Consider the following 19,652-nt stretch of genomic DNA (forward strand, 5'->3'; position numbering starts at 1 on the left):
TATGACTTTTTTCGTTTAATGGAACACAAAGGGGGGAATGGTGAGGAATGCGCTTGTTGTCTTTTGAGCTATAAAATCAGTAAATAAATACATAAATGCATATAATAATTTAAAATAAAAACATACATACATAGAATACAGACATATACCATAACAGTATGATAAAAGGAGTCCATATGACTTGGGCACTATGTTCCAAGTCTTCTTAAGTCATACAGTAGTCTTGTGGTCCCAAATTTGGTCAGTATTCACTGTTAAAATAATATGGAAAAGTTTCCAGAAAATTCTTCTGTAGGGCCCTGTAATTTGTGTTATTAATTATTTTCCCCCCAATTTTTTATTCTTTCCCAATTATTGTTTTAATAGTTAAATTACATTTTAATAATCAAAAATTATGTCAAATCAATTGAATTTATGAAACAGTTCAATACTAATTTATTAATATTTTAACAATAATAGTGCCTAATGGATTTTTAGGCTTTTTACACTCTATTAATTGTTCTGGATTTGTTGTTTTATGGTTTAATGCACATTCATTATCAATAATGGTAGTACTCAAATTAATGCATAAATGGAATTTAAGTAATTCCTTTTATTTTTGGCTACACAACAGAGTTGTACTGTTTAAATTAAAACAGACAAAAAATAAATATTATATTTAAACAAAAATAACAACTTTATTCAACAATTCCTTTGTCAACAGTCTCCTCTGTGTCTTCATATCACTGTATGCACCGTATCTTCTGTATCATCCGCGCCACAAGGATGTGTTGTTTCTTTCAAATCAAAGCTAAATACATGTAGAAAGAGTGCATCCTTGTGGCACGGATGATACAGAAGAGCATACGCAGCATACGGTGATATGGAGAGACACAGACGAGACTGTTGACAAAGGAATTGTTGAATAAAGTCGTTATTTTTGTTTTGTTTGCTTACAAAAAGTGTTCCCATCACTTCATATAACCCAGATTGCAAGCCTGATGACAGATGGAGTATTCTGACGACGACTTTCATACCTTTTATGGACCTTGACACTGTTATTTACTTGGCAGTCTATGGAACAGTCACAGCCCTCCCGTTTTTCATCCAAAATATCTTAAATTGTGTTCCGAAGATGAACAAAGCTTTTACGGGTTTGGAATGACATGGGAGTAAGTGATTAATGTCAAAATTTCATTTTAGGGTGGAGTATCAACCCTGTGTACAACCCTACTTTTGGTTTATTCAATCTAATTTTGCCACATTTTCTGACATTCCACATTATACTGTAATTACCATTTTTACATCTAGATTATGTGATTCCATACGTGCTTTCCACATCACAGAAATCATTGGACCCTGCTTCTGTGTTCTTATTGTTATATTCTTTCTCTCACACAAATATAATTCGGTAGTGCCATTGCATCTGCTTCCAGCTACATGGTCTCTGTACATGTATGAGATCACCATGGTAACAAGATGTGCGGCATACAACTGATGCGGTTATTTTTGTTTCCTCACTGTGACAAAGAACAAGAGAATAGTGCAAGACAGAGGTAGTGGTACTATGAGAGATATTGCTTTGAAAAGGCAGCAAGTGCTTTTCTCTGCCGTTCGTCTGCAGTGTAACAGGATGCAAATTGAAGAGCCATATGTAGGGAAAGCAACCAACTTTACCCTAGCTGAAAGAATGTAAAATGCATATGAAGTGTATTTGTGAATGATCCAGGAGGAAGTTGTCAGAATGTTTCACCTGCCTTCTGTTTACATAGTGTTTGCCCACCATCCACAAACATCCACCCAGAAGCTTTCACTGCTAGCTAGTATTACAGAGATGTGACATATTTGAAAAACAGATATCCCAGAATGCCTGCCAAGATGATCCAGACTGTTTTCAGTCATTACTTTGGAGTTATTGTCTCGTTAATAGATTAATTCTAAAAAAAAAAGTTTCAATGTAAATCCTTAAGATTGAAATGATTCTCTCAAAAAAACCAAAGGGTGATTCTGATTTGTTTTCTGTGGTAATTGTAATACCACAGATGCTATTGGTAACCACAGAAAATAATTTTGTATGAAGTCATCTTTATCTTTATTTATATAGCGCTTTAAACAAAAAAGATTGCGTCAAAGCAACTGAAACAACATTAATTAGGAAAACAGTGTGTCAATAATGCAACCACTGCCAAACTGTGTTAAAGGCAGTTCATCATTGAATTTAAGTGATGTCATAATGCAGCCTTTGTTTTTTTAAATAGTTTGTGCTGTTTTGCAATCAAGTCATCGATTTTTGTACATGAAAAAGCCTTATAAGCAAGCCAGAGGCGACAGCGGCAAGGAGCTATTTTCTCAGTGACAGTTTGGAAGCCCTTGTTGAAAAAAACCAGGCTCATTGGGGGATTGTTCTCCTCTGACCAGACGAAACCAGCAGTTCACACCAGCAAAGTCACATGATGGCTAATCATCTGTGTCCTGTGGTTTGTCCCGCCTACGTCCAAGGTCTTTACTGGGGATCGTCTCTGGGGCTTATCTAGTTGTCCTGGTCTCACATAATTCATATCTGTGATCTGTAAGGTGCAGGTCCAAGATCTGGGCTGAATACGTACTGAAAAACAGGGTTACTGCAGTGACCTTGACTTGGTTGACTGGATCACTGGCTACGGTCCTCGGAATAAGAGTCAGCAACAGACTAATCTTTTAGATGCAATCTTTCAAAAAAAAAAAAAAAACATTGGGTGTTGAAGTGTTCCCGGTTTACCTTGTTAATGCAGAATCCTTTAACGGTTTGGAATTAGAAGTGAACTAATGTTATGTGTAAGCCAGGTTAAAGAGATGGGTCTTTAATCAGATTTAAACTGCAAGAGTGTGTCTGCAACTAACAATGTTAGGTAGGTTACATGAAGTTTGGGGTGCTAAATAATTAGAAATATCTGCCTGCAGCAGTTACTTTGATCTTAGTTGATGTTAATTTCCAGCATTTAGAACGGAACGTGGATCATTAAACTCAAAAAACAAGAGCTTGTTAACATTCAGGTTTATACTGTGAATAAGCACGATGAAAATCTATACAATGAATGGGACTGTGCAGTTTCGTTAACCGGGCTAACATGATGAATAAATCCTGTAGTAAAACTGTATTGTTATTTTGGACAACTGTTTGTTACTACATGCAGAACATTAACCCAATGGAACATTACAATAAAGTGTTACCTTGAGTTCTAACGCAGCCATTTCTGCATGTTCATTAAAAGCATAGGCCGTAAAGTTAGATATATTTTTGAGATGGAAAAAATGCAGGTTCAGAAATGCTAGACAATGCAAAGCTTTATAAGGAAAAGGTTGCTATCAAATACCTGCTTAGGTGCCTACTACATGACGTGAATTGGTGGGCAGGGCTAAAGTCAGTGATGGGGAAAAACAGGCAGTGACAAACAAGCAGTTATTTATAATAAGTTATCTATATTTTATGCGGAGGTGGTGTTTAGCCACACTATTACATCATAGAGTCGTATATTGCACAAGCTGTCGTTTTGGCAGACTGGCTTCAATATGAGCTGTTTTTAGACTAATGAGAAAGTTTTGAGTTCTGAAACTTACAGAATGTTTTTTATAGTCAAGTCAAGTCACCTTTATTTATATAGTGCTTTAAACAAAACAGATTGTGTCAAAGCAACTGAACAACATTAATTAGGAAAACAGTGAGTCAATAATGCAAAATGACAGTAAAAGGCATTTCATAATAGTACAGTGACCTCTTATATGTAAAAAGATCAAGGGAATTTTGGTTTCTTAGTTCATGACCCCTTTAAATTGTATTTAACCCAAACCAAAAGTGCATTTCTTGAAACATTTAGCATAAATTGTCACATTGAAACAAATGGGACAGTTTTAGTAAAAATATGAACAAGAATATGAAAACAATCGAGCAACAGAACAACGATAAAGCAAAAGTGCCTGAGTCTGTTGCACGTAAAAGCTTTCGCTCAGTTAAGAAACTGGCAGGAATGCGGTCAAGATTATTGCATGTACACATTGCATAATGAAATGCACCTGTTGACTAAGAGGGATGTGGCATCGGTACAAGATTTCCATTGAGCGGTGACAGAAGGGATTAGAGCGAATCAGGCCCGAGAACATGGCTGCTGCTGCTGTCTTGGAGAACGCGGTAAACACACGCTCACTTCAAAGACACATCAATACACCCAGCTCCCCCACGGCGTGCCTGTCAGCTGTCATTCTGCCCAAAGTTTGGATGTTGCCTCTCTTTAACTTTATTTATTTTTTGTTAATGTGTCACCACCATTTTTAGTTTCTGTTTAACATTATGATTCATATTTTCTCTCTCTCTTTCACTGCTGACGGAAGATGGTGGCGTTTCGGGGATGTTGTTGTCATTGTTTGTCTTCACTTTTTGTCCCTGCAAACTTATTAATTTCTGTCAACCGGTTTCTCTGCCATTTGGAGATACACCAAATCCCATTATTTTTGGTCATGGATTACAGAGAGCAAAACAGTGGGAGAATATGATCAAAGACACCTCCCCATCACCTCGGAGTGGCAGATCGAGAGAGGGAAATGGAGCTTAATAGCAGAAAATCAGATTTAGACCAGCCAGGCATGTGGATGGATTTGGTGATTCTATTTTTCTTTCTTCTGCGGAGATGAAAGTTACGCCGTTTTCCCCCCCATCCTCCAGTTTTCTCATTCTTTTCGTCTCAGTATGGCTGGGAAAGTCGGTGACACAGGAAGAGACTGCCACAGACCGGCAGTGTAGAGCTGTGGAGAGCTCTCTGGCTTTAGAGCGCTTTAAAACACATCCACAATGCCACCGGCCACTCGCTTAGAGACTTTAACATCACCCCTGAACAGACATTTTCAACTTAGTGTTTTACAGGCTGGCTTTTGACAGTTGGCTTGAGGTGTGGTCCATATAACAGCTTTATTTGACCAAGTACAGTTAGTAAGGCATAATGCACAATGAGCTGGTTATCACAAAATAAACCGATGGTGATCTCCATGAACCTCACGATAAATGTTTGTTTTGCAATAGTGAGCAGCTAAATATACCGTACACAGCTAATTCCCAAATAAATAAAAATAATGCTTCAGAGAACAACTGTAAAAAAAAAAAAAGTATAAAAATTAAAAACAACACTAAAAAATTACATCCAAAAATTGAAGCTATCAGACCTGTTCCATGGTAGCAACTTTATATCACTGATTCAAATTAAATTTGCTATTAAAAACAGACATGTATTTCATTAATGGAAATAAGGTTGTAATAGAAACACGTGACACCAAAATAATGCAATAAACATTAATTTAGGAAAAAATTATTTAACATAAAGCTCTAATTTGCATTAATTATAAGATAAAGCTAAAAAGAAACATAATTTCATTGAAAAATCATCAAATGTGAGCTGTCATGGCAGAGGATTCTGGGAATGTCAGTTTCTGATAAATTGTAAGATGCTTCATCTTTCTTACTTCCAAAAACAGTACATTTAACAGTATTTTACCGTAAAATTTTGAATTTTGAAACTGATCAATCCTGAGACCTGTCTAATAATATGTGACCCTGGACCACAAAACCAGTCTTATGTTGCTGGGGTATATTTGTAGCAATAGCCAAAAAAAACATTGTATCGGTCAAAATTATAGATTTTTCTTTTATGCCAAAAATCATTAGGATATTAAGTAAACATCATGTTCCATGAAGATATTTTGTAAATTTCCTACAGTAAATATATCAAAACTTAATTTTTGATTAGTAATATGCATTGCTAATGACTTCATTTGGACAAGTTTAAAGGCGATTTTTTTCAATATTTTGATTTTTTTTTTTGCACCCTCAGATTCAAGATATTCAAATAGTTGCATCTCAGCCAAATATTGTTCTATCCTAACAAACCATATATCGATAGAAATCTTATTTATTCAGCTTTCAGATTTGTGTATAAATAAAAAAATAACTCTTAAGACTGTTTTTTTGTACAGGGTTACATATTGGATATGCTTTGTTACAGAGCCAGTATTGAAGTTCTCAAAGTCTAAAACATGACTAATGGCCAGTCAATTGCAGCTTGCAATTTTGAGAAAGTTCTTGCATTTATTGTGTGCGATATGCAGCAGACGGTCTGTGAATGGCCAGTCTGTGGGCTTTCCATTTGCAGCTCAGACCATCCTCCACCTATCACCAAAAAGACACGAATGAAGTGCTAGACAAACCAATGAATGATGGCACAAAGGCCACATGTCAGCAGGAGCTTGATCAGTATTGAGTGATCACTCTGGAGTCTTAGCTCTTTTCTCCTTCTCCAGCTGAAGGACAATGATAGATGGTGTTGTGCAGCAGTCAGTGTTTTCTGCTCAAAGTGGATGGTTTTACAACTCTAAAGTTGAAGGTTTGCCGTTATTTACAGGTCAGCTCTCCACACTTAATAATTATTGATGAAGCTGACATGAAGAAAGCTGCCCGCCCCTCGTCAGAAGGCTTTAATCACACCACCAGATGGTGATGGCGGCTCTAGGGTCACCAGCCAAATAAAAGGCTCTTATTGAATGCCTAAGCTGGCCTTTGTAGTGTTGACCCTGGCGGCAAATCAGCACCCAAGGTCATCAAATGGGACGAATCGCAAGAGGTCCCAACTTAAAGCATGAGAGGCCAGCAAACTCCCCAGCATCCTAAATCCTCACGCAAATGCATTCATGGCTGTGTTCCCTGATCCCTACCACCGGTCCACTGATCCACCTGCTAACAGAGGTGTGACAGATCCCTGCCCAAAAACAGATTTTGGAAGCCATGATGAGAATCAAACAGTCCGAGCCACACAACACACACACACACACACACACATGCTGGGGGTGTAGCCACACCTGCCAGTGTAATACGTGACGGCCCTTTTAAATAGGACGAGGAAGGACAAGTGAGGATTGATCTGTTTTTCATTAGCATGGTGTCACCTTCACTGACTTGGTTTGTTCACAATAGGGCTGAGCAATATAGATAAAAAATACATCACAATAGCTTTGATGATTTCCAGTATACATTGCCATATTTATTTGACAGATGTGTGCATGCATTTTTTGTTTGTTTTCATTCAGAGAATTTCATTCAGAGAAATATTTTAAGAAAGTGTTGGTAAGTGTCCTTGTTACACGTTGCATGTACTTACAATTATAATAACAATAAATTATGCACAATTACGTGCAAGTAACCCTAACCCTATCCATACAGTAAGTACATGTAGTTAATTAATATTACTCAGTCCTTAATATGTATAATTACACTTTAACATTGACACTTTAAAATAAAGTGTAACCAAATTGTTTTTTCAATGCAATAAAAACCAGCAAAGATCAGCATTAAAAAGTAGTTCTTATGACTTTTTATATATTTTGTATTCTATATTCTGAAGTTATATGATTGTGAAATATATTTTTTCCCTCTTGTAATAGTAGTTTGCATGTTTTCTACAACTGACAAAATGTTTATAAAGCTTGGGTATGTTTCTTCTCATTTATGTATAATATGATTTCAAAGACTGAATAATTACTATAGGAAATAAGTCAAATTGTCTTTAATAGGTACTATTTGGTAATGTGATCAAACTTGGTAATTGCTTAACACTTTGACTTGCTTGAGGTGAGCAACTGGCATGATTTGACTCATCTATCTTAATTATGACTTGCATTTTTTTCTTACTCCCACTCTAGCTTTTATAATATTGTGAGAATTTTTTGTTTTTGTTATTTTTTTTTTTCATGGAGTTTGATGACCTCTGGTCTCAGTATGCTTTCATTGTATGAAAAAGTACAACTCATACTGATTTGAAAACAACATGAGGATAAGTAAATGATGACGATTTTCATTTTGGCTGAACTGATCCTTTAAGTTTGTGTATGCTCAGTCTTCACAGTGCTATCTCTTTCCCCGACACCAGGAACCAATAAACCCAAGGCAGTTTGGATACATGAGAATGCCCATTGCTTTTAAAACCATGTTTACAAAAAAGTCTTCCTCTCCAAGCAACATAATCCAATGCAGCACTTGCCAAAAATCTCTAAACACATACTGCAAAATTGTGGGAAAATGCCTGCCAGCCTTGTACTTATTACACTATCAAACCTAATTGTTCCTGTTTTTTTTAGAAAAAATAATTACATCTTATGTTATCCCTGTAGGTATGTGTGCTGATGTTTATTTTCCTTCTGTTTTAATGTGTATGATTGGAAGGGTGAGTGTTGTGATTGCTCAGCTCCAGAATTAGATTGTTAATGAAGGTTGGCTTAGCGCCGCATGCTTTGTGCTTTCAAATACAGTAACGTTCAAATACAGCGTTCACACTTCAAAGGCCGTGGACTCACACCGGCAATATTGTGAAGCGATTGCAGCACCTGATAGAAGCTCAAAGCGCCTGTAGCTCTAAGATGCCTTTGGCAAGGTACAGACATTTGCTAGGAAACACACACAAAGCTGTCCAAATGCTTCATTTTTCCATGCTTTTCCAACTTTCTTACTGTTTGTGTTTTTCCATACTTAGTACAGATCCATTAAGCACCCTCTGTTCATTGGATCCTCTGTACTTGGATCAGTGTTAGCATGTTACAGGATTAGTTCTTTAAAAAAAATAAAATAAAAGGAAAATTGTCATCATTTACTCATGTTGTCTTTCAGGGAAGACTGAAAGAATATTCACGCTCAGGGGCGTAGCTATTATTTCAAAAGTGAGGGGGACAGAAATGACAAATAATACCTTTCTAATTCACAGGTTTTTATTATTATTACTATTATTATTATTATTGTCTTTTAATTGAGATTTGACTTTTAATTGATTAAAGAAATTAAGGGCCAGATTTACTAAACAGGGCAAATTAACATTAGAGTGCAATTCCATCAAGCGCCAGTGGGAGTGGAAAATTCTGCGTGTGATTTACTGACAATGCACACATTGAAGAACACTGACGCAGCCAGATCATTTCCATAATGACCAGCGCAATCTACCTGCTTTAAGACATGCTTTGTTTGGGTGTTAAATAATGGTGCAAATACCAGTAAATTGATGAGCGCAAACATTAGTAAATTGCATTGCCTGATTTATTTTAATACTCTCCTCCCATAAATTTTGTGTTTGAAAGGGAAACTCCTACAAATGCATATTCAATAAGGTCAGGCTCAAAAAAATCCTGACCTTTTCAGCAGGAAATCCTCAATGCGCGTCTTTAGTGAATCCTGACAGTACTATTTTAATGCTAAAAGATGATTTGCGTTGGGGCAATCTGTTAGTAAATCTGGCCCCAAATACACTGCTGGACAATAACAAAGCTTATAAATGACAATTTCTAATCATTTTTATTCTATATTTCCCCCCTATATTTTCCTAATGACAATTTTATGATTGGTTTATATACTACAAACACTTCTTTCCCATTTTTATCACATGATATATATATATATTATAGTTTCTGTACTAAATAGTTTGTGAATTAGCATTATTTGTCAATTTTATTCATTTATTACCTAGAGATGACTTGAAAAGCATATAAACCATATATTGTCGCAATCGTGTGTTTTATTGCATTATGATTTAAATTGCGCAAATGGCCTTAAGCTATTAACTAAATAAACTGCTAAAGAAATTTGTTTTGTAAAACATCATGGACGGAATGATCCTGTGAGCGCTGCATGAGTTTGCAGCGCCATCTGCAAGCACAGTTAAAAGCATTCAAATGATTCAGGCAAGATTTTTAGGCAAGAACCAGACATGGGTGTCATAGTCTAATAAAATATGTTTAATGGGACTGAATTTGTATTTAACGTGATTACAATTTAATTAAAACATTAGAAATGTATAATTATATAATGTTTCCTTTCCACGGTTATTCAAACGGCGAATAAATAACATAGCCTACAGAGAGTGACATTATCACTAACTTTGATCTATCGCGAGTTTAAGCACTCGCGAGTTTAAAAACAGAACTGTCGTTATAATCACTGAAGCTGTCTACAATATGAAATTAATCTCTTAATTACATTGTACGTACATCTGAGTTTTGCTGTTTATGATGAGAGAATTCACAAAAGTCCGGATTTCAGTCAGTGTATGCGTGTATGATGACATAGTGATAACCACAGCAAAAGACGGGACAAAATATGTGAAAATGTGCATTAAAACTAGAGCACCCTCACTAATTTCAGAAGCCCCCTCAGTGATTATTTCTGGAACCTGGTTGATACACTTTTATTGTATAACTATATGTAAAAACAACACCCCTGGCCACCACATAGACACGCCCCTGAGTGCAACATGAGCAAATCTTAATCTAATGCCGCAATCGACACTTTCTATTCATTTTCACTTCATTAGCAATAGACGCAATAGATTTTATTTATTTGTGTAGGAGCATTTTTGTCCAATTTAGTGGCATTTTTGCCATAAGACCCCGTGGCCAGCCTTACATGCACTCCGCCTATGCTCGCACTCGTGTCTGGCCTCCCTCCACCATTGTATGCTACTGCTGCAAATTATGTCAGAAAAGCATCTGTTATAATCGGTTATGGTCTATTACTGTACCGATACCGAATTGTCCTCGTCTGCATCACAATGCATCGTAGAAACGATTAATTTGACACCCCTAATGTTCACACTGCTCTTCCATACACCAAAAATATACAGTGACAAGGCATTTTACCAAAAAAGTAAATAAAAGTAGCATAAAATTAGTCTATACGATTTATGCACTATAATCTAAGTCTGTATTTTTTTATCTTCGTGTAAGCCCTTTTATGGACTGGCCATCTGTCCAGGATTTAGGTCCGAAATTTAACAATGTATGTCAGACCTCTGCAATATCTGTCCTTTTGGATGTTCATTATATAGAAAAGAGACGCATTCAGCTGAATGAACATTCAGATAAACATATCCTTTTGTATTCAACAGAAATAATGTCACTACATTTGGATGGCGTGATGGTAAATTTGAGTTTTCAGTGTTGGTGTAACTGTTCTTTTAAGCATAAGGAAATTCGTAAAACGCAGATATTTGCCATTCAAAATGTCATTCACACAAAGTTCCCCATTACCCATTGGCAGATTTAAGGAAATGTAAGGTCTCTATGGCAACACAAGCAGCAAAAAACTAAGAATATCCTTTTTATAGATGCTAGAGTTGCCTTGTTTCTCTCATCAGTGTAAAAGGCTCGAGGGGACATACAGTGACTGACAGGATGAGAGAGGGAGGGCCCGGGAGGGATCTGCTTGTGGGTTTGCTGGTCTGTATGTATGTGTGTTTTTTTAGCAGTAGCTTATGTGTTGATGCCTCCGGCCCAATGCATCAGTAGGATCAACCTCAACATCGACTTCACCTGCATGTGCATCTGATCACTATACATATTTTACTGAGGACTTTTCACACTAGAGATTTGACATCAGAAACTTGAGTTCAATGTGTTAGTGTGGAAGCTCAGTTGTCAACATTATGTGGTCTTTCATAAGATTAGATCTTAAAGAACTACTTATGTATTCTGGTAAAATAGATTTTTGCAAGCCACATCTGATCAGTTGATTGGCTTAAAAAAATGTAGGTTACACTTTTATGGGGCTTTGTGCACCAGCCAAGCAACTGCCATTGTAAGGGTGATAATGCTAATGGATAACTCTCCATCTAGGTATGTTTTGAGAAGATTTTTTGTTATCTATGACCATCTATGACCCTACCTTACCCTATATTAGACACCATTGGCCAAGACGGACTCTTTGAGTCCTATCTTTACAAGTTTATGATAGGTAGGAAGCATTACAGTGGTGAATTGCTACTCAGAGTGGCAACATAACCACCAGCAGTAAAGATTTTTTTTACTAGTATTGGTCACACTTTATTTTAAGGTCCAAATCTCACTATTAACAAACAATTAACTACAACATTTGCCTAAATAAATTCCTAATTTGCTGTTTATTAATAGTTAGTAAGGTTGTTGTTAAGTTTAGGTATTTGGGTAGGATTAGGGATGTAGAATATGGTCATGCAGAATATGTTCTTTATAAGTACTAATAAACAGCCAATGTGTTAATAAAAGGCAAGATAATAACTAGTTAATAGTGAGAATTGGTCACTATATTAAATTATCAATAATATAAGTTTATTAGAGAGCATGCAACAAAAGCACGTTTGACTATTCACAACAAAAATAAATATATAAATAACCCTCATATAGTCATTTATCTCTTAGTTTTTGGTTGCTTTTCATGTTCTTGCTCACAAAAGCTTTTTTTTTTTCATGTCATATTCTTGTTTTGCAGATAACGTTGTGATATTGTTCTCTCTCTTCCTGTTAAGTGGTGATAAGTTGGCTTCTGATGAAAGGCCCATGTGCTGTTGTGGTGTCAGGCCTGGCCCTGAGCCCAGAGCTCCAGCCACACGCATGCCAACATGCCTGCCAGTTGCAGAGGTCACGGCAAAGCGACTCTCCGCGCTTCCTGCCAGCCGATCCGGTGTCATGTGTCTGCACTCTCTGTTTCTAACACCCTCCTCTCCTGTGTTCTCTTTCATTACAGACCAACAGCAGGTTGAAGCATCTTGAGAAGGAATATAATCAGAAGCTGGCCAAGTCTGCACAGGTAAACACGATTGTTTGAATGTTCTGAGGGAAGCTTAGAAGGAAGGAAAAACATTATGTCCTGCTTTTCAGTCCAGATAGATAGATAGAGAGATATGCTCATGTGTAATCTGTATTTCTGGAGCAATTCATGCATACGCACATGCAAATATATGTGCATTAATTCATGTGGATTCCCTCAAACATGTGGGTGTGATGTGGGGTATTGTTTTTCTTTACCTCTCTTCACCTGTCTTATTCACACTCTGTGTTGTATGTTTTCAGTTTCTGCTGTATGTAGATGTGAGTGTATTTTCGGATGTTGTTTGGGAACTAAAAAGTAGTAGTCAAAAAAAACAGAAATACTTCTACTAATTTAAGTCATAATTCAGTGCAGTAGTGTTCCCAGAAGTCGTGTGTGTGTACCGTAAAAGTTTTTTTTTTTAAGAAAATTAATACTATAATTAATATTAATTATATTAATACTAAAATAAATTAATACATTGTTACACAAAAAAAACTTTTAAAAAATGTTGTTATTTTAAACTTTCTATATATTAAAAGAAAACAAATAAACTTTAATAATATTTCACAATATTACTATTTTTACTGTATCTTTTAGAAAAACAACTACGAAACACAGCATAAGAGTGTAAGATATATATAAAAATAGGACCAACCACAACATTTTGAATAGTTGTGTACATATGATAGATATATTTATGTAAAATACTGCTGTTAATTACTGATTTCATTGACTTATATTAGTTAGAGTGAACATGTTCATTGTGGTATTTTTGTTTAATATTTTTTGTGCATAGTAGGGCTGCACAATTAATCGAATTTCTAAACGTGATTACAATTATGGATGCCACAATTACATAATCGTTCAAAGTGGCAATTAATCGTTCAAAGTCCACTTATGTTATTCGGTGTGCTTAAGATGTGTTTTTTCTTTCTACATGTTATCTTAAGGGTTTTTCCCATTATTCCCATAATTTAAGTATTATTATAACATTATAATACCATTCATATTTTTGCTTTTTTATAATTTAAAGAAGAAACCAGTCCGATGTATAGTTGAGATTTGAGGCTTAATACTATAGAAAAGCACAAAGTTTTTTCAGTTAGCATGTTTTCAGCTTGTTTATTTTCATATAAAAATACAGCATGCAGTTGCATCAAACAATGGTATAAAAATTATTCAGTGTAAATTGTGATAATTGTAATTAATAATCGCAATTACAATTTTTGTCATAATTATGTGTAGTGTTTTGTAGTGTAGTGTTTGGTGCTGTTGCTTTAAGGCAGGGGTGCCCAATTCCTGCAAAATTCAGCTCCAACCCTGATCCAACCCTTCCCTGCGTACTGCCAAAGCCACAATGTTAGCATTAGCTGTTACACATTTTTGGCTAAAGGTTGCAGGCTTGCCTTCCAGTGGAGTCTTGTTTATTAAAGTGGCGCTGATATAACTGCTAAAATAATAAATAGAAAATAGCTAGATCTTAAATGGTGGATCATTAAGATCATTGATATAAATCATTAATGTTAAAGTATTAACCCATTGTAGACGTAATGGTGAGGCTTGGATTCCAGTGGCTTTGTCAGGAGCATGATTACAGACAGGTGTGTTGGATGAGGGCTTGAACTGAACACTTCAGGTAGGTTGATCTCCAGGAACAGGATTGAGAATCCCTGCTTTAAGGGCCTTTTCACATGAACACATCAACATTCCCCAGTGCATTGAACTCTATGGATTGAAACATTAAGCATCATTATGTGGGCGGTATCTGTGTGAGAATCAAAATGTTCCAACCCAGGCTCATTCGAATTACGTGCCTCTAAATACATAGATTCACGGGGTTCATACCGGAGCGCTTCATCTCTCAAGTGCAATGCCGTATCACACAAGCTACCGAGCAAACCTACTGAATTAGAAAACTCATGCATATGAAGCTGTATATGTGACAACAACGTTCAAAAGTATCAGTTTTGAAATCTTGCAGCATGTTAAAATTGTTTTGAATTCATAACATAATATTCCTCATGTAATTTTGCAAAAATTAGGCTTTATTAATTGAAACTGTGGACACTTTATTATAGGGACCAATTCTCACTATTATCTAGTTGCTTATTAGCATACCTATCATTAACATATTGGCTGTTTATTAGTACTTATAAAGCACACATTCTGCATGACTACGTTCTACATCCCTAATCCTACCCAATACCTAAACTTAACAACTACCTTACTAACTATTAATAAGCAGCAAATTAGTAGTTTATTGTGACAAAAGCCATTGTTAATGGTTTATTAATTGTTAATAGAAAGAATTGCACCCTAAAATTAATTGTGACCATTAATTTGAACATTCAGTCATGTATCCGAGACACTGCAAATATTCATTACACAGTATAATTTGGTCTTGTGTTTTAAAGTGGTGCTGATATAACTGCTAAAATAACAAATACAAAGTAGCTAAATTTCAAATGGTGGATCATTTATATCATTGTTATATATCATCAGTGTTAAAGCATTAAGCCATTATAGATGTAACAGTAACTCTGTAAAGCTTGAAACAATTACTTTGAAACAATGTGTATTGTGAAGAGCGCTACACAAATAATCAAGTGCAAGATTCCTTACTAAGAGATACTGAACAAGGAAATGGTTAAGTTTACCTCACTTTCACCATTGTGTTGCTTCAATGCTAGAAAGCTGAAAAATCAGCTATGGTTGCTGATAATACAGCAAGCATTCACCATTTCACCGTGTTCTGAAGTTAGATCATGTAAACACAGTATTATATAAAATGTCTATATTAACTACTACTCAGTCTCTGCTGTACCACCTGCGCCCTAAAATCCCACAATGCATTGCGTTGCTGACATCAGGTTCCTGTTTTCTATACAATGATTTTCATGCGAGGGTCAAAGTGTACCATGACTCTTGTTTTGAGACATGTTAAAGCCCTGATGCAAGTCATTTTAAACCAGATCATTTTTTGTTCCAGATAAATAATATTGATTTGTTAAATAAATTATACATTAAATTTACATAGTTCCCAATCCAGGTCCTGTTGTACCCCCAACTCTCTAATAAAACACACCTGATTCAACTTACCAGGTGGCTAGTAGAGACTTCAAGACCAGTTGGGAGAGATATCCGAAATATGTACTGTTGGGGGTACTCCAATACCAGGTTTGGGAACCACTGCATTAATGTATTTGGCAGGCACTTTTATCCACAATGACTTATTTCATTCATTGTGTGTACATTTCCCCAGTTCATGCACTCCCTGGGAATCAAACCCATGACCTTGGTTTTATTAGTGCCATGCTCAACTGTTTGACCTCCAAGAACATTGCATAACTTACTGTAAATAGCTTCAATGTAGTTAACTGTCATTCCTACCATGCAGTGCATTTTTTATGTTCTATCATGTTTTAATTACTTGTGAAATAGAGTGAAAATAAGAGGTGTATTCTATCAATTTCATTTTACTTTAATTTTGAGAGGATGTTGCCATTTGTATGTCCCCTGGTATTGCTCTAATTCTATAATAAAACACCTATTAATTTATTAACCATCATTTCATATGTTATTCCAACATTTATCGAATAGGATATTTTACAGACAGATCAACTGACACCATGCAAATCACATAATTCAGATCAGCAGGTCATCACAGATCAGATGGTAATAGTTGTTTATGCTTTAGTTTTCCTATTTAATATGTTCGAATTGAGTGAAAGTAGAGCTGCACGATTAATCAAAATTAAACTGGAATCGCGATTCAGCAAAGGCTGCGATTTTTTTCATGTGCAGCTTGTCAGTGAAGCACTGTTCTGTGATCAGTAGTAAATACTGCTCCCTCTGAAGGCCAGAGGGCACTCTCATGCTGAAACTCCAAATATGCTCCGCAGAAGAAAGGTAATGCATATCATTCCTGGAAAGACTGAACTTCGTTCATCGCATGAAAATAGCATTAAACACAAACAAACATTAATTAAACGTGAATTAACACATGACTATGACAATAAATGTTTAGTTTTTCATGAGTTATTCAAGCCTTCTCGTGTATTTACTTTATAATAAAGTATATGTATTATGCAATGCTAATTGTCATAGCCTTTATCACTGCCTAGAATACTATGAAATAATATTACGAATGCACATCATCTCGCAAAAGGATTTTATTTCAAACACTCGACTGATGTTATTGAGTGAGTTTGGAGTAAAAACGTTATTAAATGTTGTCCTTTGGACAAAAGGTTCATAAATGCTCCTCATGTTCAGAAAGATGTTTGACGCATGTTTTTTTTTTTTTTTAAATGCACGTTATAACTGACTCAAACATTTACTACTGATCACAGAGCTGTACATCACTGACAAGCCTCACATAACAGCTAAACATGAAACCAAACAATTTAATTGCGATTTTGATTCGATTCCGATTAATTGTGCAGCTGTAAGTGACAGATTCTATTACTTATTTACAAAGACAGTAACTAGTTGCCACCTGCTGGTGTAGCGGTGTAACCTGCAGAAAGAAGAAGATTCCCCCCTAACAGTGGAGGGAGGGATACACACAGTGAAACGTCCCAGTGCTGTTGGACTGTATATCAGCACTCTTGGACACCGCTTTATCAAATTCAACATAATGTGTCAAAGTAATGATCCAGATATAATAAGGACATTTAATGTGCATAACAGGAATGATTGTTTTTTATTAGCAGTATGATTTATTTTTATTTAGTTTTAGTTACAAATTTGAAATAACAGGAATGACCCAGCTACTTTTTTTGATAACTTGTGGTGGACTGCAGATAATTACTTTATCAAGCCTGCTTGCCTTGTCTGTAGTAAACTACTTTAAGTCATGAGAGGCTTGTTGGGCAGCTTGGCAAACCACAGTGTCAGAGAGGCGTCCTGAACACGTTTTTCCCCTCTGCCTTAATAACACAACTTGCCCTCTGAGGTGTTGCAGACACGTGCATTTCATTTTGTAGCCCCTGATAATACTCATACTCGACACTTGTTGCCCACTCTCCATTAGGGAGGGTGTTCTGAGGGTGTCTGAGCACTTTTCTCGCCTCTATATCCCATACTGAGGCCGGCCTCTGCCATGTATTAATTATATTATACAATACATAAGACTGAAACTGCTCAGACTCAACGCCATTACACTCACTCAGGTTCAGAAGAATAACCTTAATTCTTCTCTGTGTGTAAGATTAGCACAGAGCTGAACTCCTGTAGATGTTGTGGTCTGAGGTTGTGGGCCTGTCATAATTGCCTTGCATTACCTTAGTCCCAGCTCAAACGCTCGCTCTTTTTTCATGGACTCATTTTCAGTTCTCTCCACAACACAGAGCACTGAATGTCAGGTTGACAAGCAGATGTTGTGTGAAAACACAGACCTATTAAATTACACAATGCTTGACATCAAAAGAACACACTTTGAGTGTGAGAGAAAAAGAGTTCACAGGCATTTTCCCATTTCTGAATAACCTCTGAGAGGGCCACTGATGATTAATTCCTTTTCTGAGGCACAAAATTGGCATTCGCTGGATAAACATAGTTTTTCCTCTCTCTGGTTTCCCACTTGCATTTGGTGGGAACACATCTTTGTTTAATACACATTAAATGCGCCTCCTCCACACCAAAGAACACAGGCCTCCGTTTGCCTACTCCTCTTGTTAAGCACTCTTGTTATGAACAGTTCACCCAAAAGGACAAAAATGTAAAAAGTAGCATTATTTATTCAGTTCTTACTGTATTTTCAGTTTGTACTTTCAATTTTTATTTCGTTTTAGCTGTCACATTGTCTTTGTTTAGTTTTTAGTTTATAATATTTTATAGTATTCAAGTTTATTTGTATAGCGCTTTTTACGATACAAATCATTGCAAAGCAACTTTACAGAAAATTAAGTTTCTACAATATTTAGTAGTAGCTTATCAGTGGTGACTGTCAGATAGTAACTAGTGGCATATTAAAATATTAACAGTGTTAGCATTTCCGTCAGATATTTCAGTTTCAATGGCATTTTCAGGTTTAATTGCATTTTTCAGCTGGGTTGTAAGGGTTTCAAATTTTATTTTAGTTCATGTCATTTTTTGGACTATCACCCTGTACGAAAAACAATATGAACATTTTTGAAAATTTCACTTTTAATATGTCCAATTGGCCTTGGAAGAGTAACCATGAAAGAATACACTTCTGCTGCTGCTGTCGCGTCCCATAAGGCATTGCAAGGTTATATAGACAAGTGTCCTTTGAACTTCTGAAGCACATACTAACCTATGCCATCAACAGACATTTCTCAGATGTGCCCAAAGCGCAAGAATTGCATATGAAGTGCACCAATTAAATCCATACCATGCCATACATTGTCTAGAGGGATCTCAGCTCTGGTTCTGAGGGTGCACTGTACTAGAGTGTTTTTAATTAGCATTTTAGAAATCCAGCTCCTCTTTGATTGACCTTTAATCTTGCTAGTGTTTGATGCTCTCCAGCTAATGATGAGGCAAGGTGTTGTCCAAACAGAGCTTTGCTTTCTACAGCTCTCCTTTCATCACCACCATCCTATAGATATGTATCCTAGACCTGCTGCATTATTCATTTTTATTCATGTACATATGACACCACATCTCTGTGGTTTTCACATTTCACTTGTTTAGCTTTCATAAATGTTCAAATAAATTATGTTGCTTCTTTTTCAAACGTTTACAATAGTAACCTCCAAAATACTAGTTACTACAGTTACTTTTACTGTTTTGACTTGGATGTTGTGATGTAAATTTAGTAATGCACTATACTTTAGTGCACACTACTAAAGTAATGTGATCAAGTTAGAGATCACGTCCCTAAACACGATGCGGCTGTGGTTGATTTTTTATTTTTCATGCGCTTCAGATCTACTTCAGTATGTCTGATTAAATGATTTTAATTACAAGTGAGTTTTTTGTTATGTATTTAAATAACTTGATACCTTCTAAACTAGAGGTGTGGTATTGGTAACACTTTAGTATAGGGATCAATTCTCGAGAATTGCACCTTAAATTAAAGTATGAC

At 36.0% G+C, this 19,652-nt stretch overlaps 1 protein-coding gene across 4 annotated transcripts in view; it reads left to right on the plus strand.

Annotated features, from left to right (window-relative positions):
• LOC109078078 (centrosomal protein of 112 kDa-like) overlaps positions 1-19,652 on the plus strand; it is a 160,468-nt gene that overhangs the window by 88,187 nt on the left and 52,629 nt on the right. For all 4 annotated transcript variants that reach the window (XM_042720941.1, XM_042720940.1, XM_042720942.1 and 1 more), the window contains one exon: positions 12,533-12,595. In XM_042720941.1, the coding sequence (XP_042576875.1) occupies positions 12,533-12,595 (63 nt within the window). The remainder of the gene's footprint in view (positions 1-12,532; positions 12,596-19,652) is intronic.

This window comes from Cyprinus carpio, chromosome B3 (assembly GCF_018340385.1).
Source record: "Cyprinus carpio isolate SPL01 chromosome B3, ASM1834038v1, whole genome shotgun sequence".
Classification (NCBI taxonomy): domain Eukaryota; kingdom Metazoa; phylum Chordata; class Actinopteri; order Cypriniformes; family Cyprinidae; genus Cyprinus; species Cyprinus carpio.